Here is a 23,932-nt window from a genome sequence, read left to right on the forward strand (position 1 = left end):
AGTGCCACGGGCGTCTCCTGGGGGGCAGGGGGTCAGAAGAGGTGGGAGCCAGCCGTCCTCTCAGACATGGGGCCTCCACAAGGCGCAACTCAAATAAAAACATGTGTTTATGTCACATGACCTTCATAGTGGCTACAGGCTTTTCACACGGCCAGCGGGGGCTCAGCATAGCCTCGGGCGCTGCACGCCCCTCTCAGTGCAGCAGGCTGTTCCTGTCCTGAGAGAGTCTGCACCCCGGGCCAGGCGGGGCGCTGCAGACACTCGCGCTCACACGTCCATTCAGGTCAGGGGGCGCCCACCTCCGGGAAAACCGTGCTGGGCAGCCCGAGGCCCCCTGCCTGCTGCAGGCTCTAACCTGGAACTCAAATATAGTGGGTGTGCACGGGAAGGGGGGGCGAGCGGAACCCCAGCCTCAGGAGATCCCCCCAAGCCCCCGAGTGGCAGAGAAAATCCCTCAACAAGGGTGCGACGGGGCAGCCACGCAGTCCACGCCCGAGTCCACGGAGTTTCTTTCTTCCCGTTGCCGACGGCAGTAAGGGAAAGGGCCCCCCTCAGAGGAAGGTGACGAACACCCAGCAGACAACCGGACGCTTCCCGCCCGGGCCCCCGTGTGGGAGAGGCCTGGATGCTACAACCAGACAGAGACGCTCAGCTCAGCAGCACGCATGCCGCGCGCCTCTGCCATCATGATTCTGAAACCCGCCCGCAGCATCCCGGCTCTGGGGACTCCGGGGCTCCGTCCGTCGTCTGATGTGGCTGCGGCTCCCGCGGGCGCGAGGGTCACCGGGGGCGGGGCCCTGCTAGGCGTCCTGGCTGTGGGCCTCGGGAGCGGGGGGCCGCCTGTCTCCAGCGAGGCTCTCCCAGTCCCTCTTCACCAGGACATACAGCCTCATCGCCACCTGTGCGTCCTGGACCTGGGGGACATGGGGCATCACCATGGTCATCCTGCCGGTGACCGGTGTGGCCACACCCCTCTGTCCATCCCACAGCTCCAGAGTCCCGCCGCCAGACGTGGGGCGATGACGACCACTGACGTGGCCCCCGCTCAGGGGAGGGATGGGCGTGCTGGCTCATGAGGGGCCCCGGACGCCACACGACGCGGAAGGCCAGCCCCTGCCCAGGCCCCACCCGATCGTGGCGACGTGCTCCCACGTCCCACGGGCCCAGCCCAACACCCAGAGGGCCAGGCTCTGTGGGCCCGCAGCCTCACCCTCAGCCCTTGGGGGCCTGCGATCTAGACGGGACCCGGAGGCCCCTCACCCCATCACCCAGAGGCCCATTGCCCCCATCACCTGGGACACGCTTACCGAACAGTGCTCCGCCTGCTGCACCTGGATCCCCAGGATTCTCTCTGCAAGCAACTTCAGAGACGGCCGTCCACTCTGCCGAGGAGAGGGGAGCACGTTGCCACATTCGGGTGGGGCCTGGGCAGGGGGTGGCCCGCTGAGCACTGACCCAAGGGACTGTGAGTGTCCCTCCCACGCAAAGTGGCCGTGTGGGCTGGTGACTGCCCGCTCAGCCTGCGGAGGACCAGGGAGGGACGGTGCATCGTTGGCCCCGGGCGGCCCTGCTCGTGGCGGGGTGGGGAGCAGCCCTGCTCGTCATGGGGCGGCCTGCTTCTGGAGCACACACAACGTGCCTTCTGGCCCTCGGCTGGGGGTGTGATCACAGACAAGAGCGGACCCACTGCCCTCAGCGGCACAAACTTTGGGTTGGCCAAGTCTTTTTTCTCTAAGATTACTTTTTTTAAAAACGTCTAATTCTCCTTGTGATTCTCGTTTATTTATTCACTGGTTTTTTTTGGCTGAACCACGCAGCATGCAGGACCTCAGTTTCCTGAGCAGGGACTGACCCTGGGCCCCTGGCAATGGAAGCGCCAAGTCCCAGCCACTGGACAAGTAGGGAAGTCCCTCCTCTTAGTTTTAAAGGTTAAAAGGGAAAACCAAAGCAAACCCAAACACCTCTAACCAGGAAGCCAGCTTCCGGGGACCAGAACCCATAATCATGTGAACCACGCCTTCAGAGCCGCATGGCTTCAGGTACCTTCACTTGGGTCCTGAAAGGCTTGTACTTCTGAGTGTCCCGGATCTTCTTCTTCGGGTGGCCCAGAAACAGCGCCTGGAGAAGGCAGGCACGACAGGCGTTTTGGTGTCTGTCTGCAGAAAGGTGCACCCCCTTCTCAGAATCCCATACCGAGCATGCAGACAGGACAAGGCACTGATGAGAGCCTGAACTTCCAGGGGCGATTATCGCGGGACAGGTGATGCTCAGCAGGAAGAACATGCTGCAGCCTTAAAAGCGGGGAAGGTGGAGACTCAGTCACGAAGGAACCAGCGACCATTTGTCCCGTACTTGAGTTTGCATCACACACACACACATATACACACAGGATGTCGGGGATGAAACGGGTCCCCCCATGATCTTGAGACAGGCCCAGGAGAAGGTGGAAAGCAAGTCTGCCCAGGTTACCAGGGTGGGGAGGGCACAGGGGCTGAAGGGGGAGCCTGAGGCAAGCCAGTGCGGCCCGGGGCAGAGACCCTAGCGGGCACAGGCCGAGCCCCACCCTCGGGAACACAGGAAGAGGCCCTCGGAGCTGGCCTGCCACCCGGCGTGCTGGCCTTCAGGGGCCAGCCTGTGAGACGGCCTGCCCGGGGTTTCGAGGCAACAGGCACTGGGGGTGCCCCCACCTGGGGAGGGGGCTCTGCCCTGAGGAGTGGGGCCGTCGCTGGGCGGGGAGGCAGCGTCAGCCGTGGCTCCGTCTACCCGGGTGCGTGAGGAGCCGCCCCCTGCCCCGGCTCTCCCTGCAGGTGCATCACCCACATCAGGAGGCGTGGGCCGACACCCCCGACGCCGCGGGACACAGAGGTGCGCGCACGTGGGGCACCCCCGACGCCGTGGGGCACACAGGCGCGCGCATGCGGGGCACCCCCGACGCCGGGGACACAGAGGCGCGGCCGGCACCTTGAGGTCGTTGTGCAGCGCGTGTCCGACCAGAATCCGGCCCTTGAGCAGCTCCGCGACTTCCCTCTGAACAACTTCAAACTCTTCTCCTGGAAGCCATACACAGGAGGGGTTTCAGGGCCGCGCTGAGAGCGAGCGCTCCTGCCCCGTCAGACCCGGGGTGGGTGAGGCCCTCAGGAGCGGGGGGCCAAGGGGAGGCTGCGCCAACCATGCTCGTGCCCTCGGGCTGCCCGCCCGGCCCAGGCAGCACTGGAAGAGCCTGGGACCGAGGAGCGGCCGGGCTGCAGCATGGGCCGTGCTCGAGGACCCGAGAGGCGTGGACGGCAGAGACCACGCGGCCGGAGGAGGGGGGCAGCTGCCTCAAGCCCCCGCCCTCAGGATGCCTCCAGGCCCGATCTCAGGGCCCCGAGCACAGCTCACCCAAGGGCAAAGTCTACAGACCAGGCACCCGGGTGTGTCCCAAGGTGGGACACCTCCGCCCGCCCCCCAACCTCATTCCCAATGCCGCAGCCATAGGGATCCTGAGGGAACCTTCAAGAACCCACCCCAGGCCAGGCCTCCCGCTGCTCACCCCATCCCCACGGCTTCCGAATAATCTAGAAGACCCTGCCACCTGTCCCGCCTCCCCGGGCCCATCTTTACCTCCCAGCGGCCTTCCTCCGACACCCCACTCCATCCCACTGCCCAGCGACACCGCAGCTCAGGAACACTGGCCTGGCTGACAGTCAGGTGGCCAAGAGGCAGCCAGGCCGACACAAAGCCCACCCACCCGGGAGGGAGGAGAGACCGCCGGGCCCCCGCGGCGGCCGTGCCCGGCTGAGCCACCCACCCTGCGCCAGGTCCGCAGGCCGGACCCCGCTGACCGCGGTCCTGTAGTCAGTCACCGGCTGGGTCGGCTTCACGTGCTTGTCGTACACGCACCTCCCGTGCTGGTTCACCAGGGACACGCGGGCCACGACGCTCTCCTCCCCCTCGGGGCCCACGCCCACCATCTCGCAGTCCATGGCTAGGGCTTTAGTCAGCCTGGGGGACCGAGGCTCCAGGTTAACCCCGCGGGACCCGGGACCGGCTCCACCGCTCAGCGACGTGCCGAGGACCGGGCTCGGCCAGACGCCAAGGCGCCTGCCCACATGACGGGAGGGGAGGGAAGCAGCCCTTTCCTGAAGACCCCCCGGCCTCCCAAGGCTGAGTGTGCCCCGCGTACCCGCCGAAGGGCCGCTCCTTCACCAGCGAGCCGCTGCTCTCGCTCTGGCCCAGCTGCTGCCTCGCTATGCTCGCTGCCTCCGGGCCAATGGCCGCTTCGATGTCCGCTGGGTCAACATCGTCAAACCAGATGTCGTCTCTAAGAGACAGAGGGGAGAACGGGCTGAGAGTGGTGGCGAGCGTGGCCTGCTCTCAGGGTGCTCAGGCCCGTGTGCCTGGCCGCCGGCCACGGTGATCACCTTGGCACTTTCCCATTTAATTAAAAAATACGACCTTTAGCTAAAATGGAGGAACCACAGAGCAACACAAAGAACACGAAACAGAAATACACCTCCACCCCTACCCGGGTGTGACGGCTGCTGACATTTTCTTCTCAATGACAGAATGAACAGCTACCAGACATTTAGGAACCACCGATAAACATGCTGCCAGAAGGGAGACTCAGACACCCCTTGGTGCCCGCGGCGTCCCTGTGCCGAACCCGCAGACGGGGATGCCCAGGCTGCGATGCTCAGCAGCCGGGTCCTCTCCTCCGAGACGCACTGGCCGACCGGACAGGTCCCCTGGCCTCTGCCCGCACAGGCCCCTCCCTCGCGGGGCTGATCCCGACGACACCGCGGGAGTCACTGAAACGAACCAGCCTGTCGTCTGTCCCCGCCCCCCGGCGGCCCCTTCTCCACGCAGGGCCCAGCTGGGACCACTCTTTCCCAAGAGGGCACCCGGCACCGGGACACACGCAGACCCTCAAACGCTGCTTCCCAAAACCTCCAGCCATTGTGTCCTCAACCCCCGGCAACACACAGCCAGGCAGACTTACAGACACACCAACCCCTGCCGAGCCATGGACAGGCAGCTGCTGGCCGGTCCCCTGTGTGGGCGACACCCAGGCTTTGTTGAGTAACCACCAGGCACTGGGGCGGCACAGGCACCTCACAGACCCGCACTGGTGACCAGGCTGCGGCTCAGGGCTCCTCAGGAACTTGCCCCAAACCACCCACTGGCAGGACGTGGGAATCGGTTTTGAACTCAAGTCTTTCTGGCTTTGGTGTTCATTCATTCCACAAGTCTTTCCTGGGGGCCCACGAGGTGCCAAGCCCTGTTCTGGGCCCTGGAGATACAGCAGCTATGGGACAGGGTCAGCCTCCGCTATGCCTACGTTCTAGGGGAATAGACCTACCCTAGGTTAATTCTTGGAGAAGGCAATGGCACCCCACTCCAGTACTCTTGCCTGGAAAATCCCATGGATGGAGGAGCCAGGTAGGCTGCAGTCCATGGGGTCGCAAAGAGTCAGACACAACTGAGCGACTTCACTTTCACTTTTCACTTTCATGCACTGGAGAAGGAAATGGCAACCCACTCCAGTGTTCTTGCCTGGAGAATCCCAGGGACGGCAGAGCCTGGGATTTAGGAACCACAGATAAACACGCTACCAGGAGAACGGAGACTCAGACACCCCTTGGTGCCCGTGGCGTCCCCGTGCCGAGCCCGCAGACGGGGACGCTCAGGCTGCGATGCTCAGCAGCCGGGTCCTCTCCTCCGAGACGCACTGGACGACAGGACAGGCCCCCTGGCCTCTGCCCGCACAGGCCTGGTGGGCTGCCATCTATGGGGTCACACAGAGTTGGACAAGACTGAAGTGACGGCAGTAGCAGCAGGTTAATTCTAAATTACCTGAATTACCCTGAATTACCAACAAAGAAACCCACAACCCCAGGATAAGGGGACAGAGGGGCCACCAGCCTCGGCCTCCTTAGGGAGAGAGGCCTCAGTCGCTGTGACCGGGGAGGAGGCTGAGGCACGGGGCGGCCAGGGAGACGTGTCCGTCACCACGTCCCGCGGTACTTACTTGGTGGGCGGGGCTGGAGGCGAGGGGGCGGTCGGCTCCCTCGCTTTCCGCTTCTTATGTTTGATGTCGCCTTGTTGCGGGGAAATGTCTCCATTGGTCCTTTTCTGGGCCCCTTTCTCCTTGGGCTGCGCCTGTATCTTCCTGCTCATCAGCGATCCCGAGGGCCCGGAGGCCCCTGTGACCTCGGGGTCTGTGTTTTCCGTCCCCATCGCATCTGTCTTTGCTTTATCTGAGATGGAGTTTCTATTTTGTTGGACACGCTGGGGCTGCTTTTTGGAATCCGTTTGAGACAGAAGTGGAGGATCTTGTGGAGTCCGTGATCTTTGTTTCAGCAGCTAACAGAACCCAAAACAAAATACACAACACGTTGTAATTTGGAAATGACACACTAGAGACTGAAAAAAAAGTGTGTCTGTGTCTAAAAGCAGCCTGTTCCCATGCTCAGTTATTTTAGAGTTGACTCCTTCACAGCTGGCACGCGGTAGCCACTTTCTCAGTGAGATTTCTTGGTTTGCTCCTGCTGTGAGGGTCTCAGGAAGAGACGGTCACGTCCAATGACATGGGGTGGACCACCACACCCCTGCTCCCCTCCAGGGAGGGCTGAGGTCTCCCAGCCCAGCGCCCTGGGTTAAGACCCTGCTGTGCAGCAACCAGCTGAGTGAGGAGGCGGATCCTACCTACCTGTTCCCATGATGTTTAAGGAACAGGAGAACTGCCTTTCTTGTATGAATTAGAGAAAACGTGAAGTTTCTTCCCACAATAAATATCCATCCTTCTGCTCACTTCTTTTTGCTTTACTTTCTTGTGAGAAAGAGGCAGAGTCACAGCTCAGGAAGTCCAAGACCCCTGGGGTTGCCCGAGGGAATTTCACGGTCTGTGTGTCAGGACAGGAGAAGGATCTGGACTTCCCCCTTAAGGCGCAGGTTAACAGTCTCAGAAGCCCTTCTCTGCTCTCCCCCTCACCCACTCTGAGGCTCCGGGAGAGATCTCAGGAGCTCAGAAGAGGCTGCAGAGACACCACGAGGGTCGGCAGCAGCAAAGAGTGCAATCTCCCACCCAGCCCTGTGCAGCTGCACCCCAGGTGCTGGCTGTGTGACCCTGGGCCTCATCCCTCAGCCCCTCCCAGTCTCCTCATCCAGAAATAAGCGGTACAGCAGCAGCCAGCTCCGGTGGAGCTGGAGACAATTTACGAGTGAAGCACAGCCAACAAACAGCACTCAGGAGATAGTGACCAGTAAGTAATCTGCAAGTGAGCCTTGGCCCACTGATGGGCCAGAAAAGCAAGGAGGTATAACGTGACATTACGAGCAGGGAGTTGGGCGGAGCGGAGGGGTCTGACTCCTGGTTCTGCTGACCTGGTTGCAATCTACTTAAACTTTCGGGCCCATTTCCTCATCTGTAAAATGCAGAAGATAAAACATCTGAGAGTCAGTCTCAGGTTAAATATGAACACGTCACCTCATCTCATCCAGCAGTGTCTAAAGCACATTTGAAGCGCTCAGTGATCAGTGGCAGTGGTCACCGATTAAAAGCCCAGTGTTACCAGAACTTCATGGCAAATAGATGGGGAAATAGTGGCAACAGTGACAGACTTTATTTTTCTGGGCTCCAAAATCACTGCAGATGGTGACTGCAGCCATGAAATTAAAAGATGCTTGTTCCTTGGAAGGAAAGTTATGAGCAACCTAGATAGAATATTGAAAAGCAGCGACATTGCTTTGTCAACAAAGGTCCGTCTAGTCAAGGCCATGGTTTTTCCAGTAGTCACGTATGGATGTGAGAGTTGGACCATAAAGAAAGCTGAGCGCCAAAGAATGGAAGCTTTTGAACTGTGGTGTTGGAGAAGACTCTTGAGAGTCCCTTGGACTGCAAGGAGATCCAACCAGTCCATCCTGAAGGAGATCAGCCCTGGGTGTTCATTGGAAGGACTGATGCTGAGACTGACTGAAGCTCCAATACTTTGGCCACCTGATGCGAAGAACTGACTCATCGGAAAAGACCCTGATGCTGGGAAAGACTGAAGGCGGGAGAAGGGGACGACAGAGGATGAGATGGCTGGACGGCATCACTGACTCGATGGACATGAGTTTGAGTGAACTCCAGGAGTTGGTGATGGACACGGAGGCCCGGTGTGCTGCAGTCCATGGGGTCGCGAAGAGTCGGACACGACTGAGCGACTACCCTGAACGGTTAGCAGGACCCTCTGCATCGAGCCTCTGCTGTTCAGCAGCCCACGCGCTCCAGCCCCTGCGATCGGCTCTGCTCCCCGAGTCCACACCAGCCCGCGCGCCCCGCGTGACCCACACACCGTCCCCCTCTCCGCCCGTAGGGCCCCTGCGGACTTGCCTCCTGCAGCGCCTTCCAGTTCGGGGAAAAGTCCTCCGGGGCCTTTGGGGGCCGCACCGCGACCACTCCGGGGTCGACCCCCGGCGTCCCGCCGGCTTCTCGCGCTTTGTTCTTCCAGAGTCTTTTCTTCCGCCTTGGCTTCCTGACGGGCCCGGCGTCCGGCGCGGGGCCACGCGGGGCGCGCCCGACGGCCGGCCCCCTCGCCTTCACCATTCCGGCCCCGGAGCCCGGCTCACTGCCCTCCGGGACCCCGGAAGCCGCCCGGCACGCGTCCCCCTCACGTGGGCGCCGGTTTCCGGGAAGTGCTCGCTCTCTCCCCAATCGGGCTGGAAACCGGGCCTTCGCCTCTGGTTCCACACAGCCGGGAGAAGGGCGGGCCTCCTCGGCTGCTAAGGCGAAGGGCCGCCGCCCTAGTGAGCGGCGTCCGCGGTTGGAGGCCACGGGTCGGGTTGGAAGAAGCCCGGGATGTCTCTGAGGGTCGGCCCGGGGCCGAGAAAGGCGAGCGCCGGAAGGGGAGCGAGGGGGACCGCTGTTGGTGTAGCACCGAGGCCTGGCCGGAGGGGAGAGCTGCAGGCGGCCGCCAGGGAGCGCTGGGCGGCCGGACCGGGGAGCGGCGGGCGCGGAGCCGCTGTCCCCCGGCCGCTGTCCCCACCCTGGCCGTCTTGCCTACGCGGCGGGGACACTCAGGCACAGGGCCGGGAGGGAGGACCCCAGGTGGCTCTCCGCGGTCCAGCAGCATCCGATAACAAGGATAAAGCGCTGGGACAAGTGTTGTCTGTTCAGTTCAGTTCAGTCGCTCAGTCGTGTCCAACTCTTGCGACCCCATGGACTGCAGCACGCCAGGCCTCCCTGTCCATCACCAACTCCTGGAGTGTACTCAGACTCATGTCCGTTGAGTCGGTGATGCCATCCAACCATGTCGTCCTCTGTCGTCCCCTTCTCCTCCCGCCTTCAATCTTTCCCAGCATCAGGGTCTTTTCAAATGAGTCAGCTCTTGGCATCAGGTGGCCAAAGTATTGGAGTTTCAGCCTCAGCATCAGTCCTTCCAATGAACACTCAAGACTGATCTCCTTTAGGATGGACTGGTTGGATCTCCTTGCAGTCCAAGGGACTCTCAAGAGTTTTCTCCAACACCACAGTTCAAAAGCATCCATTCTTCGCCGCTCAGCTTTCTTTATGGTCCAAATCTCACATCCATACATGACTACTAGAAAAACCATAGCCTTGACTAGACGGACCTTTTTTGGCAAAGTAATATCTCTGCTTTTGAATATGCTGTCTAGGTTGGTCATGACTTTTCTTCCAAGGAGTGAGCGTGTTGTATGTTATGTGACAACAGAGATGTCACTCGCACCTCCTGCCTGGCTCTGACAACACCTGGAGGCCAGGCCTGCGTTTCCCCAAAGCTCCCATCCCAGCCTCTGGACCTGTGCTGGGGGGCCTTCAGGGAAATTCAGATACCAAATCAGCAGTTTTGTATCCTAGCAACTGCCACCAAGATGAGAAGATGAAATGCTGTGGTAGAGACCGAGGAAGGTTAAGGCTGCCAGAGAACACGCAGGACGCCCAGAGAAACAGGAATTTCAGATAAAGGATAATTTTTACCATAATATGTTCCATATAATAGCTACAATATGAGGGCATACTTCTTGTTTAGTTGCTAGGTTGTGTCCCAACTCTTGTGACCCCGTAGACGGTAGCCCGCCAGGTTTCTCTTGTCCATGGGCTTTCCCAAGGCAAGAATACTGGAGTGGGTTGCCATTTCTTTCTCCAGAGGATCTTTCGACCCAGGGATCCAACAACATCTCCCGCCTGGCAGGCAGATTCTTTGTCACTGAGCCACCTGGGAAGCCCTGAGAGCATCGTTGTTACTGTTCAGTTGCTAAGTCGTGTCCAGCTTTTTGCAACCCCATGGACTACAGCACACCAGGCTACCCTGTCCGACACCATCTCCCAGAGTTTGCTCAAACTCATATCTGTTGAGTTGATGATGCCATCTGTCTATCTCATCCTCTGTCATCCCCTTCTCCTCTTGCCCTCAATCTTTCCCAACATCAGGGTCTTTTCCAAGGAGTCATCTCTTTGCATCAGGTTGCCAAATTATTGGAGCTTCAGCTTCAGCATCAGTCTTTCCAATGAATATTCAGGGTTAATTTCCTTTAGGATTGACTGGTTTGATCTTCTTGCTGTCCAAAGGACTCTCAAGAGTCTTCTCCAACACCGCAGTTTGAAACCATCAATTCTTTGGTGCTCAGACTTCTTTATGGTCCAACTCTCACATCCTGTATGTGATTACTGGAAAAACCATAGCTTTGACTATATGGACCTTTGTCAGCAAAGTGATGTGTCTGCTTTTTAATACAGCATCTAGGTTTGTCATAGCTTTCCTTCCAAGGACAAGCGTCTTTTAATTTCATGACTGCAGTTACCATCCACAGTGATTTTGGAGCCGAAGAAAATAAAATCTGTCACTGCTTCCACTTTTTCCCCTTCTATTTGCCATGGGGTGATGGGACTGGATGCCATAATCTTAGTTTTATTTTTTAATTAATTTTTTATTGAAGAATAATTGCTTTACAGGATTTTTCTGTTTTCTGTCAAACTCCAACACGAATCAGCCATAGGTACACATCTCTCCTCTCCCTTTTGACCCTCCCTCCCATCCCCCTCCCCACCCCACCCCTCTGGGTTGACATAGAGCCCCTGTTTGAGTTTCCTGAGCCAGACAGCAAATCCCCGTTGGCTCCCCATTTTCCATATGGTAATGTAAGTTTCCCTGTTACTCTCTCCATGCATCGCACCCTCTCCTCCCCTCTCCCCATGTCCATAGATCTGTTCTCTATGTCTATTTCTCCATTGCTGCCCTGCAAATAAATTATTCAGAACCATTTTTCTAGATTCCGTATATGTGCGTTAGAATACAACATTCATCTTTCTCTGAGTCACTTCAGCCGTTTAACAGGTTCTAGTTTCATCCACCTCATCAGAACTGACTCAAATGTGTTCCTTTTGCTGGCTGAGTAGTATTCCACTGTGTACATACCCACAGCTTCCTTGCCCATCCATCTGTCCGTGGGCATGGAGCTTGCTTCCATGTTCTAGCTGTTGGAAATAGTGCTGCAATGAGGTACACGTGTGTTTTTAATCTTAGTTTTTTGAACGTTGAATTTCAAGTCAGCTTTTGCACTCTCCTCATTCACCCTCATCAACAGGTCCCTCAGTTCCTCGTAATTTTCTGCTGTTAGAGTGCTGTCATCTGCATACCTGAGGTTCTTGATGTTTCTCCTGGCAACCTTGATTCCAGGTTGTGACTCATACAACCCAGCATTTTCCATGATGTAGTGGAGGTGGTGGGATTCCAGTGGAGCTATTCCAAACCCTGAAAGATGATGCTGTGAAAGTGCTGCACTCTATATGCCAGCACATTTGGAAAACTCAGCAGTGGCCACAGGACTGGAAAAGCTCAGTTTTCATTCCAATCCCAAAAAAAGGCAATGCCAAAGAATGCTCAAACTACCTCACAGTTGCACTCATCTCACACGCTACCAAAGTAATGCTCAAAATTCTCCAAGCCAGGCTTCAGCAATATGTGAACCATGAACTTCCAGATGTTCAAGCTGGTATTAGAAAAAACAGAGGAACCAGAGACCAAATTGCCAACATCCGCTGGATCATCGAAAAAGCAAGAGAGTTCCGGAAAAACATCTATTTCTGCTTTATTGACTATACCAAAGCCTTTGACTGTGTGGATCACAATAAACTGTGGAAAATTCTGAAAGAGATGGGAATACCAGACCACCTGACCTGCCTCTTGAGAAATTTGTATGCAGGTCAGGAAGCAACAGTTAGAACTGGACATGGAACAACAGACTGGTTCCAAATAGGAAAAGGAGTGTGTCAAGGCTGTATATTGTCACCCCGCTTATTTAACTTATATGCAGAGCACATCATGAGAAATACTGGGCTGGATGAAACACAAGCTGGAATCAAGGTTGCTGGGAGAAGTATCAATAACCTCAGATATGTAGATGACACCACCCTTATGACAGAAAGTGAAGAAGAACTAAATAGCCTCTTGATTAAAGTGAAAGAGGAGAGTGAAAAAGTTGGCTTAAAGCTCAACATTCAGAAAACTAAGATCGTGGCATCCAGTCCCATCACTTCCTGGCAAATAGATGGGGAAACAGTGGAAACAGTGTCAAACTTTATTTTTTGGGCTTCAAAATCACTGCAGATGGTGACTGCAGCCATGAAATTAAAAGATGCTTGTTCCTTGGAAGGAAAGTTATGAGCAACCTAGATAGAATATTGAAAAGCAGAGACATTACTTTGCCAACAAAGGTCCGTCTAGTCAAGGCTATGTATGGTTTTTCCAGTAGTCATGTATGGATGTGAGAGCTGGACTAAAGAAAGCTGAGCACCAAAGAATTGATGTTTTTGAACTGTGGTGTTGGAGAAGACTCTTGAGAGTCCCTTGGACTGCAAGGAGATCCAACCAGTCCATCCTAAAGGAGATCAGTCCTGAGTGTTCATTGGAAGGACTGATGTTGAAGCTAAAGTCCAATCCTTTGGCCACCTGATGTTAAGAACTGACTCATTTGAAAAGACCCTGATTCTGGGAAAGATTGAAGATGGGAGGAGAAGGGGACAATAGAGCATGAGATGGTTGGATGGCATCATGACTCAACGGACATGAGTTTAAGTAAACTCCGGGAGTTGGTGATGGACAGGGAGGCCTGGTGTGCTGCAGTCATGGGATTGCAAAGAGTCGGACACAACTGAGCCACTGAACTGAAGACCTTTTTTATATAGTTCTTCTGTGTATTCTTGTCACGTCTTCTTAATCTCTTCTGCTTTTGTTAGGTCCTTGCTGTTTCTGTCCTTTATTGTGTCCATCTTTGCATGAAATGTCCCCTTGGTATCTCTCATTTTCTTGAGGAGATCTCTAGTCTTTCCGTTTCTACCGTTTTCTTTCATTACTTTGCATTGTTCACTTAGGAAGATTTCTCATCTCTCCTTGCTCTTCTCTGGAACTCTGCATTCATTTGGATAGATCTTTCCCTTTCTCCTTTGTCTTTTGCTTCTCTTTTCTCAGCTAATTGTCAGACATCCCAGGACAACTACTTTGCCTTCTTGCATTTACTTTCACCCTTACACCAGAAGAAGAAAAAAAAAATTCCATTGTTTATCTGAAAGTCAAATTCCACTGCTGTCCTGACTTTTTCTTCTAAATGTGGCACCCCTCTTGGGGGCAGGGGTATTTAGATGGCGCCATGAAGAAGGTGATGTTTGGGCTGAAACTGGACTGTGAAGACCCAGGGTGAGAGGGAGGGACAGAACCCTGGAAGTGTCTGAGGGATGGAAGGCAAGCTGGGGTGGTGGTAGCTAAAGGTCTGTGAGCACAGGGGGCAGGCTAGGGAGGCAGGCAGGGGGCTGACAGGGGCCAGATTGCGAATCACAAGGCCTGGAGGCTCAGTGGACATGCCATCCTAAGGGCAGAGCTGGGGCGTGAGGACATCGGATGGGAGTGGAGAGGGAGAGCCAAGGGGCCAGGTGGGGAGCCCAGTCCAGATCCCAGCCCAGGTTGATGAGATGGCTGGATGAGCATGGGTTGTCAGTTTGGGTCTCAGAAGCGCTGCCAGAGGTGGAGTCGGGCATGAACACCACCCACTGGGTTGGGATGCCCGCGGCAGATAAAAGGCAGAGGCTCAGACCGCTACTGACATCTGTAAGGGGAAGCGGACCAGCCCAGATGGACGGGCAGGTGCCTCCAGCGTAATGGGACTCGAAGGGGGTTGAGGTGGGCATGGACCAGGGGGTACCCCTCCCTCGTTGGCCTCCTGCTGGGGAAGGCCTCCTGGAGGCGGAATGGAGTGGGGCACACGTCCCTGAGAACCTCCCAGCAAACGGAGGGGACCAGGGAGCCTGGGACGCTGAGTGTGCCCGGTGCCCCCAGCCCAGTGCTGTGAGTGCCCGCCGGGTACAGACACAGGCCAGGCAGTGGCCGAGAGGGAGGGAATGAGGTGATGATGGGAGCGCAGGGATAGGTCCCGGAAAGCAGGGTGTCCCTGGGATTCATCTCCCCGTGTGTCACCACTGGGAGATGAATCCCACCCCTCCCCAATCCCCAACCCCAGCCCCAGGCTCCCAGGGGCAGGCTGGGTGGCAGTCCTCTGAGTCAGAGCCAGCCCTGCGCACGGCCAGGAGGAGCCAGCAGGCCGCCCAGTCCCCCAGCGCCTGCCCTGGGAGGAAGCGCCCGCGAGTAAACCCAGCCTCCTGGTCCAGCCCCGCGGCCCGCCTGCCGGCACTCCAGGATTCCTGCAGATCATCGCAGGCAGCATGGCTCCCTCTGCACAGGGGAGAGGCGTGCGGGGGACCCTCACTTCTGCGCTCTTCTTCCTGAGCTGCTGGGCACTCCCTGATCCCCGGCAGGTGGGTGGGCCCATGAGGCCGCGGTGCTGGGGAACCTGGGAGCTGGGAATCCAGACTCTTCTGGGGCTCAGGGCTGGGTTCCCTGGGGGGCGAGGGGGCGCCCAACAGCGTTTGGGCAGAGGGGGAGGAAGTCTGAACTCAGGGTTCAGGGGAAAAGTGGGCTCCCTGGAGATGGAGTTGGCCTCAGTGCTGCACACCCGATGGTGAGGGCAGACGCCGTCCCCCCACCCCGCTCCATCCAGGGCCCCTCTCTCGCCCCTCGGCCTGCTCCGCGACCCCCCACCCCCCCCACCCCGTGTCTCCTCACTCCTCAGCGCTGTCTCTCTGTCTCACAGCAGTTTCTGCAGGCCCTGGAGCCAGCGGACGTGACCTCTTACTTTGGCCCTGATGCTGCCTTTGAAGGTACACGTCCTGGCGGGCCCCCTTGCAAGGGGGGTTTCTCAGAGCCCACGGGGGTCCGGGGAGGCAGGGGTGTCTCACCATTGAGTCAGGGGGCCCGGCTTTTTGGAGGCTCTGCTGGGAGGAGGTCAGAGGTGCCGCTGTCGCTCTTAATTAATTCTGGTCCTCTCTGCCAAGTTGATAAAGACTGGCCCGGGTGTTCCAGGCGAGCTGGGGTTCTGACCCTGGGAGTCTCCTCGGTATCTCGCTCAAGGCAATGGTCACTCATTAGCTGGTCTCTCCCGGCCCGGCGCCTCGCCTGGGCCGACCAGCTCAGGAAGTCTTGTGGGTTTCTGGCCAGGATGTAAACATTTATGTTTTCTGTGAGAAGCAAGACGGGCACTGGGTCGCGCTCCAGCCAGAGCCTCTTCCCGCTGTTCCTGGGCCACCTCTGGGGGCCTCTCTGTGGTGCCAGCCCCCTTTCTGACGAGGACCACTGGGGACTTTGATCCAGAGCTGGTAGGGGCCAGGGGCAGGGCAAGCAGAGAGTGAGGGGTGTCCCACTCGTGACTGCTCTGGGGTCGGGGTCAGGTGCATGGGGCCGGGCTTGTGGGCCAGCGCGGACCCCCGAGAGGACCCGGAGGGCTGAGCAGGGGTGAGCACGGGGCCTCCTGTCTCCCGTGGTGCCCCCGTTCGATGTGGCCCCCCTGGCCTGCGCCTGTGAGGACAAGGACGAGGCCGGGCCATGCAGGGCCCCACGCTGCTCCCTGGCAGCCCTGGGCTGGCTCCTCTCCTTCCGCTTCCAGCCTGAGCTGGGCCTGCTGGCCGCCTCCTTCGCCAGCGAGCGCACAGTCAGTGCCTCCCTGCGGCTGCTGAGGGGGCCTCCCCACCCCTGCCTCACAGGAGGCTGGGCCCTGCTGCCCCCGGACACAGCAGCCAGGCTCACCTACTGCTCGGGCCTCATGGTGAGTGGGCGCCCGGGCTGGCTGGGGGGACACCATGGGGCAGATGTGTCCCCCAGCCCCCAGATGCGAGAGCAAGACCGCTTGGATCTTTGCCAGACTCTGACCCAGTGAGGGCCTGCTCCTTGGAGGCTCAGAGGAGCCGCTGAGTTCCCTAGGGCCACCCAGCTAGCAGGGGCAGAGCTGAGTGCAGGCCCGGGGCGTGGGGACGGGAAGAGGGTGGGCTTTGCAGTCAGAGCTGAGCTCGGGCTCAGCTGAACCCCTTCGTCCAGCTGACCCAGGGCCAGCCCCTCGGCTGACCTGTGCTGTCCCTGAGGCGTGGTGAAGGCGGCCCCGGCCTCCTGGGGGCTGTGGGGACTGGTGTCACGTGTCGTCACGCGGTGTCACCCAGTGAGCAGAGCCATTTATGTCATACAACCCCCCGCCCCCCCGCCGCCTGCCGCCAGGTTCCCGGGTTGGACAGTCCAGCCCGGGCCGAGACAGGGCACTGGCGGTCCACCTGGTGACAGGCAGCACTGTCCATTAGCGCAGGCCGAGCGCGGCCCTTGAGAACCCCTCCATCCTTGTCTGTGGTCTTCACTAGGCCCTGCAATCTGGGGGCTGAAGCCTGAGCACGTGATGGGGAATGGGAAGCCGGCCGTGGGAGCTGGCGGCAGGTGGCAGTCAGTGGGTGCAGCCCCAGAGGGCATGGGTCCCTTGCTGTCTCCCACAGATGGGCTCTTGGGCCTTGGACTCGGGGAGGAGCCCTGGGAGAGACCCAGGGCCCGTCCGTGCCTGGTGCTGTGACGGCCCACTGAGGCCCTTCCCTGCACAGGGGGAAGGGCTGGTAGACCAGATGGCTCTCTGTCCTCCAGGAGGGCGACATCTTGGTGGGTGCAGACAGGTTCTACATCCAGCCATTGAAGAGGCAGCACCGGGCACTGGTGCATCCCTGGGGGGCGCACAGCCCCACCTGACCCACAGGCCCACCCCTGGGGCCCCCACCGTTCCAGGTACAGCTCCTGGGAGGGGTAGGGGGCTGTGGGCAGGGACGGCTCTGGGGGAGGGCCCAGCTCTCCTGATGCCTGGGGCCATGCAGAACAGCCGAGCTCCTCGAGCCGCCTTCGTGAGCATGCAGGGTGTGCCAGCCCACGGGGCAGGCCGGGGGGCACATGGCCACCAGCTGTGCCCTCAGACTGTCTGCTCGGACATGCAGACCTCCCGCCTCTGAACAGCCATTCACCGTCTACAAAGCACGTTCACTGATGTGGGCCTTGGAGCCTTGGGCCCTAGGTCAGAGGTCGCTGAGAGTTCCCATGCAGCAGATGGGAACCCAGGGGCCCAAAGATGAGCCGTGCCCGCTGCAAGCCTGCTCAAGGACTCCCAGGCACAGCCAGGGTGGGAGTCGGCCCTGTCGCCCGCAGGCCTGCTCATGCCTTCCCCAGGCTGCGTCTGCTGCAAGCACGGTGGGGCCCTGGGCTTTTCTTACCATCCTGGGGCGACGTCGTTCTCCAGTGTGCCCACAGTGGGGCTTTGGGGTAGCCAGAGGATGTAAACTCCACACAGTAGCTGACTTCTGGGCCTTGCACTGCCCTGCATGCCTAGCCAGCCCAGAGGGTGGAATGAAGTATCTCCACCTGAGACAGCCATCCTCCCAAGACCTGGCCACCTCTCTCCTGTGAGCCAGGCGAGCCGTCTGTTCTAAATGTCATAGCGTGAGTGACATGCAAGAGCTTGGCACCTCCCACTCCCCACCCGAGGAGGGCAGAGATGTCCTAACTCAGGTGGTGGCTGTCCGAGGGCTCAAAACCACGGGCGCTGAGAAGCCAGCTCCAGGAGGGCCAGCGTGGAACTGCTCGCTCAACACCGGAAACAAGCTTATAGTTAGGAAAGGAGCAGAGGGGACGAGTAGATTAGGAGTTTGGGATTAACATATGCACACTGCTGCTGCTGCTAAGTTGCTTCAGTCGTGTCCGACTCTGTGTGGCCCCATAGACGGCAGCCCACCAGGCTCCGCCGTCCCTGGGATTCTCCAGGCAAGAACACTGGAGTGGGTTGCCATTTCCTTCTCCAATGCATCAAAGTGAAAAGTGAAAGTGAAGTCGCTCAGTGGTACCGGACTCTTAGTGACCCCATGGACTGCAGCCCACCATGCTTTGCCGTCCATGGGATTTTCCAGGCAAGAGTACTGGAGTGGGGTGCCATATACACAGTACTATATATGAAAAGGAGTCCGTCAGGGCTGTATATTGTCACCCTGCTTATTTAATTTATATGCAGAGTACATCCTTTAGGCTGGAGGAAGCACAAGCTGGAATCAAGATTGCTGGGAGAAATATCAATACCCTCAGATATGCAGATGACACCACCCTTATGGCAGAAAGTGAAGAGGAACTCAAAAGCCTCTTGATGAAAGTGAAAGTGGAGAGTAAAAAAGTTGGCTTAAAGCTCAACATTCAGAAAACAAAGATCATGGCATCTGGTCCCATCACTTCCTGGCAAATAGATGGGGAAAGAGTGGAAGCAGTGTCAGACTTTATTTTTTTGGGCTCCAAAATCACTGCAGATGGTGATTGCAGCCATGAAATTAAAAGACACTTACTCCTTGGAAGGAAAGTTATGACCAAACTAGATAGCACATTGAAAAGCAGAGACATTACTTTGCCAAGAAAGGTCCGTCTAGTCAAGGCTCTGGTTTTTCCTGTGGTCATGTATGGATGTGAGAGTTGGACTGTGAAGAAAGCTGAGTGCAGAAGAATGGATGCTTTTGAACTGTGGTGTTGGAGAAGACTCTTGAGAGTCCCTTGGACTGCAAGGAGATCCAACCAGTCCATTCTGAAGGAGATCAGCCCTGGGTTTTCTTTGGAAGGAATGATGCTAAAGCTGAAACTCCAATACTTTGGCCACCTCATGCAAAGAGTTGACTCATTGGAAAAGACTCTGATGCTGGGAGGGATTGGGGGCAGGAGGAGAAGGGGACGACAGAGGATGAGATGGCTGGATGGCATCACCGACTCGATGGACGTGAGTCTGGGTGAACTCTGGGAGTTGGTGATGGACAGGGAGGCCTGGCGTGCTGCAGTTCATGGGGTCGCAAAGAGTCGGACACGACTGAGCGACTGAACTGAACTGAACTGATCTATGAAATGGTACAGTGGTGAAGAATCTGCCCGTCAGCGCAGGAGATACAAGAGATTTGGGTTCTATGTATTGGTCGGGAAGATCTCCTGGAGGAGGAAATGGCAACTCACTCCAGTATTCTTGCCTGGAAAATCTCATGGACAGAGGAGCCAGGCAGGCTACAGTCTGTGGGGTTGCAAAGGGTCAGACACGACTGAATACACACACACACACACACACACACAATAGATGAACAAGGTCCTACTTATAGCACAGGGAACTGTACTCAACTGCTAACTTTTTTTATAATAACCTAAAAGGGAAAAGAACCTGAAAAAAGCGCACATACATGTGTGTGTGTTTATATAAGGGCTTCCAGGTGGCGCAGTGGTAAGAAATCCTCCTGCCAAGCAGGACACTCCAGTTCGATCACTGGGTCGGGAAGATCCCCTGGAGAAGGGCATAGCAACCCTCTCCTGTGTTCTTGCCTGGAGAATCCCATGGACAGAGGAGCCTGGCAGGCTACAGTCCATGGGGCTGCAGAGTCAGACATGACTTAACAACTGAACACACACACACACGCACACACACGTATGCACACACGCGTGCACATACACGTATGCACACGTATGCACACACACGCTCACACACACGCGTAACTGCGTCACGGTGCTGTACATCTGAAACTAACACATTGTAAGTTACTATACATCAGTTAATTAACTAAATAAATGCTTAGCAGATTAATAATTAGAAAAGAACTAGCAACGGCTCTCTCAGTCTCCCGGTGCCAGAGGCAGTTCCCTGCAAGGAAGCTGAGGCTGGGGCCCGCCAACTACCCCCTCCCCACAGTGGATGGCATGGGGGGCTTCCCACCACCGCGTCTCCAAGCCCACGAGCATAGGGGATGGTGAGGCCTGGTCATGCGGGCCCTGAGGTCAGCCGACCCGGTGGCCAGAGCCCCGTTTCACCTGCTTTGCAGGACCCCGGCTCTCAGCCCTGCCTGCCCCCTCACCAGGCCGCCCCCCTGCCCCTCGCCTCCGGAGACGGGCCGCCGGGCACGTCCTGCACCTGGAGCTGCTGGTGGCCGTGGGTCCTGACGTCCACCGGACCCACGGGGAGGAGACGGAGCGCTACGTGCTCACCAACCTCAACATGGTGAGAGCGGGCCGGGGCAACAGGCTCTGTGGGCAGTGCGGACCGGGGGCGGGCTCGGGGGTCTGGGGGCGGCGGCGGTCCTTGGAGGCCACCGCTGGCCCATCCTTGGGAGCCTGTGGACACAGCTCCCCGTACCCAGGGCTTGTGCACAGCATCAGTGGGCTCACTTATCTGGTGGGTCGAACTCAGTGTAAGCCTGAGGCTGGGGTCACATTTGAGGCTCAGGGTCCTGGGGTGGGGAGAGATGCGATCTGTTCTTATCCTCCACTCAACTGGGGAGTGCAACCCCCAGCTTCTTGCTCCTGGGTCCCTGTGCTCCGGACCCGTAAGCCTGGCCGTTCCCCCAGTGTCCCTTTGACCTGGGGGCCCCTCAGCTCACACTGGCTTGTAGTGGGCTCCCCCACGCTGGGCTCTCTCGGCGCCCTTCTTGCACCCCCGTGTGGGAGGGGCTCCCCCTTACTTGACTTCTGGGGTAACAGCGGGGGCAGGACGCACAGTTCCAACTGATTATTATCTCAGAGACAAAGACGCAGCACAGACACAGGCGGCCCCAAAGCTGGTGATTGCGCTCCCACTGGAGCCGGGCCACACCAGAGCGCGTTCGCTTGTAAATACACAGAGACACATGTGTCCTAGGCAGCCAGGTAAGTTTCCACAAACCTTGGGAAAGCAATGCCCCTGCTGGCAGCACCAGGGCCTGAGCTGCTCCCCTGGTGAGTGGACCCTGGAGTCGGGGCAGCGTCAGAAGGTGGGGTCCTTGGCATCACCTTGTTCCCAGCGTCAGGTGTGCCCAGCTATCTTGGAGAAAAGGAAGGTCCCAATCCCTGGAGAAGCTGGCTCAAGTCCAGGACAAGCCATCTTGGGTTTCCAGCTCCCAGCCCCCAAGAAGGAAAATATTCCCTCTAAGTCACTTGAAAGCTCTTGTTTCCAAGCTTTGGGGGTGCCTCTACGTCTAATATACTGAAATTTGATCATCAAACCACGCTCCCTCTGGCCATTCAACGTGTTTTATGAGGCCCAGCGATGGTCAGGTAGTACCGCAGACTGGCTCCTTCCCAGGGGGTGCCGGTCGTGGTAACGGCCCGCGTCACGGCCGGGCACCCACTGTGTGCCGGCTGCATTGTTGCTAAGTCTGCCAACAGCCATGGAAGTCTTTCTCTCCCTCTTACAGAGGAGGGAACTGGGGCCCTGAGGTTAGTTAACAGGATCCTGAGGACACAGGCAGGTAGGGGGAGAGCCTGGCTCAGACTCAGGTCAGCCGAGGCCAGCGGTGGCCACATCCTCTGCCAGACGCCACGTCTCTAGAGGACAAGCTCACGTGAACAACCGCTGTGCAAAGTGACAGCCTTGCTGGCATCTTGGCAGATGCACTGGAAGAGCGGGAGCTGGGTGCAGGAGTGCTCAGTTGCTCAGTTGTGCCCAACTCTTTGCAACCCCATGGACTGTAGCCCACTAGGCTCCTCTGCCCATGGAATTTTCCTGGCAAGCATACTGGAGTGGGTTGCCCTTTCCTCCTCCAGGGGATCTTCTCCACCCAGGGATCAAACCTGCGTCTCTTGTGTCTCCTGTGTTGGCAAGTGGATTCTTTACCACTAGTACCACATGGGAAGCCCGGGAACCTGGAGGGGAGCCTTCTCATTGGGGTACCCAGGGAGGAGACACAGGGCAGGGGGAGGAGGTCCTCAGCTGCCTCGTGGAGATGAGCAGAGATAAGAGAGGTATTGGACGGAGATGAGAATGGACAGGGTGGCTCCAGGCCGAGAGGAGTGAAAGTGAAGTCGCTCAGTTGTTCCAACTCTTTGCAACCCCATGGACTATAACCTGCCAGGCGCCTCTGGCCATGGGATTTTCCAGGCAAGAATACTGGAGTGGGTAGCCATTTCCTTCTTCAGGAGATCTTCCCAACCCCAGGAGCGACCTGGGTCTCTTATTGCAGGCAGACTCTTTACCATCTCAGCCACCAGGGAAGCCCGTGTTTGAAAGGAACATTCTAGGTGGATGGCAGTTATTTGCATCCTGTTGTTTCAAGGGTTCTCTGTGTTGGCTGGCCTTCCTGAGCCGTGAGCAAAGCGAGGGCCGGAGGACCGACTGTCTCTATGGCTGGCTTCCAGCTGGAGGACTAGCACCTCAGGTTCCCCCCAGGCTGATGGAGCATCCTCTCCAGGCACCCCGCCCCCACCCCTGGATCCCTGACGTCAGCCGCGGCCGCCCTCATGTGTCACCTCTCCTGCCCGCCCTTCCACAGGGGTCAGAGCTGCTGAGGGACCCATCCCTGGGGGCTCAGTTCCGAGTTCACCTGGTGAAGATGGTCATCCTGACCCAGCCTGAGGTAGGTGCTGAGCCGGGAGCCCAGTCCCTGGTAAACCTGTTTCTGCAGTCTTTAACCTCTGTCCATAAGATCTGCTGGAGAAGAGATAGGCTACCCACTCCAGTATTCTTGGGCTTCCCTGGTGGCTCAGCTGGTAAAGAATCTGCCTGCAATGCAGGAGACCTGGGTTCGATCCCTGGGTCGGGAAGATTCCCCCGGAGAAGGGAAAGGCCACTCACTCCAGTATTCTGGCCTGGAGAATCCCATGGACTGTATTGTCCATGGGGTCGCAGAGAGTCGGACACCGCCGAGCGACTTGCACTTCACTTCTCCAGCGGGTGCACAGCAGGGGTGATGTCTTCCTGCCCGCCAGCCCTGGCCCCGAGCTCCAGCTCTGCCCTGCTGAGCCCCAGGCCCCTCCTCTGTGCCCTGGGATGGTAGTAGCGTTGTCATGAGGACTGAGGCTGCAGCAGCAGTCAGCACCCGGCTTGGGGTGGAGCCCCTAAAAGTGTGCTCTGTTGCCGGCCTCCCAGGATGCTCCAGAGATCACAGCTAACATCACCGCGTCGCTGCTGAGCGTCTGTGAATGGAGCAGGACAGTGAACCCCGAGGACGACACGGACCCCGGGCATGCTGACCTGGTCCTGTACATCACCAGGTAGCCAAGCCCCCGCAGGCATGCCAACCTGCCCGGGAGCTGCTCCCGTTCTCTGCCAAGGTGGCCGGCTGGCGGGCAGGCACCTCAGCGCCCCCTGGGTGTCTGTTCTCTCTTCCTGAGGTTTGACCTGGAATTGCCCGATGGTAACCGGCAGGTTCGGGGGGTCACCCAGCTGGGGGGCGCCTGCTCCTCCTCCTGGAGCTGCCTTATCACTGAGGATACTGGCTTTGACCTGGGGCTCACCATCGCCCATGAGATTGGGCACAGGTAAGGGGCCCCATGCCCTGGCCCCAAGCTCCAGGCAAGGACACGACCTGGGGAGGGGAGGTCATGGCTGGTGGGGGTATCAGGAAGAGCCAGGTGGGAGGGGCCTCTACTCTTGACCCAGTGGACTCGGGAGGGTGAGGGGCAAGGGCTTGGAAATCTGATACTTCTTTATTACCTAATAATTAAAACATTCCCCCCCCCCCAAATATAAGCAAAACAAACTTAGGAGTTAAAAAGTGATTATTGTAGGAAATTCATGTAAAGGAAAACAAGGCTGTAAAAATCACCCCAAATCCCACCACTTGGAGAAAACA

General features: G+C 57.9%; 2 protein-coding genes across 6 annotated transcripts in view; one reads left to right on the plus strand and one right to left on the minus strand.

The window, feature by feature from the left end:
* Positions 1 to 89: 89 nt before the first annotated feature.
* REXO4 (REX4 homolog, 3'-5' exonuclease) lies at positions 90 to 8,973 on the minus strand. 3 transcript variants are annotated; one of them, XM_070799621.1, is made up of 8 exons: positions 8,357 to 8,973; positions 6,011 to 6,345; positions 4,166 to 4,303; positions 3,791 to 3,984; positions 2,962 to 3,050; positions 2,044 to 2,118; positions 1,308 to 1,382; positions 90 to 914 (listed from the first exon to the last, which is right to left on the minus strand). In XM_070799621.1, the coding sequence occupies exons 1-8, from the start codon at positions 8,567 to 8,569 to the stop codon at positions 801 to 803; spliced, it is 1,233 nt and encodes a 410-aa protein (XP_070655722.1). In that variant the 5' UTR covers positions 8,570 to 8,973; the 3' UTR covers positions 90 to 800. The 3 variants fall into 3 exon arrangements, 2 of the variants coding, with proteins under 2 accessions (XP_070655722.1, XP_070655723.1); XM_070799622.1 differs by lacking the exons at positions 3,791 to 3,984; positions 4,166 to 4,303 and adding an exon at positions 7,603 to 7,627 and having other exon boundaries at positions 6,011 to 6,141; positions 8,317 to 8,679; XR_011569512.1 differs by lacking the exons at positions 90 to 914; positions 1,308 to 1,382 and adding an exon at positions 2,194 to 2,291 and having other exon boundaries at positions 2,056 to 2,118; positions 8,357 to 8,641.
* Positions 8,974 to 14,542: 5,569 nt separating this feature from the next.
* Positions 14,543 to 23,932, plus strand: part of ADAMTS13 (ADAM metallopeptidase with thrombospondin type 1 motif 13) — a 33,682-nt gene continuing 24,292 nt past the window's right edge. Inside the window, exons 1-6 of one of the 3 annotated variants that reach the window (XM_070799631.1) lie at positions 14,543 to 14,788; positions 15,124 to 15,190; positions 20,210 to 20,385; positions 22,631 to 22,714; positions 23,227 to 23,351; positions 23,472 to 23,618. In XM_070799631.1, the coding sequence (XP_070655732.1) occupies positions 14,696 to 14,788; positions 15,124 to 15,190; positions 20,210 to 20,385; positions 22,631 to 22,714; positions 23,227 to 23,351; positions 23,472 to 23,618 (692 nt within the window). In that variant the 5' untranslated portion in view covers positions 14,543 to 14,695. The remainder of the gene's footprint in view (positions 14,789 to 15,123; positions 15,191 to 20,209; positions 20,386 to 22,630; positions 22,715 to 23,226; positions 23,352 to 23,471; positions 23,619 to 23,932) is intronic. The other 2 variants (XM_070799629.1, XM_070799630.1) reach the window with 2 other exon arrangements.

The sequence above is a fragment of the Bos indicus genome, chromosome 11 (assembly GCF_029378745.1).
Source record: "Bos indicus isolate NIAB-ARS_2022 breed Sahiwal x Tharparkar chromosome 11, NIAB-ARS_B.indTharparkar_mat_pri_1.0, whole genome shotgun sequence".
NCBI classification, from domain to species: domain Eukaryota; kingdom Metazoa; phylum Chordata; class Mammalia; order Artiodactyla; family Bovidae; genus Bos; species Bos indicus.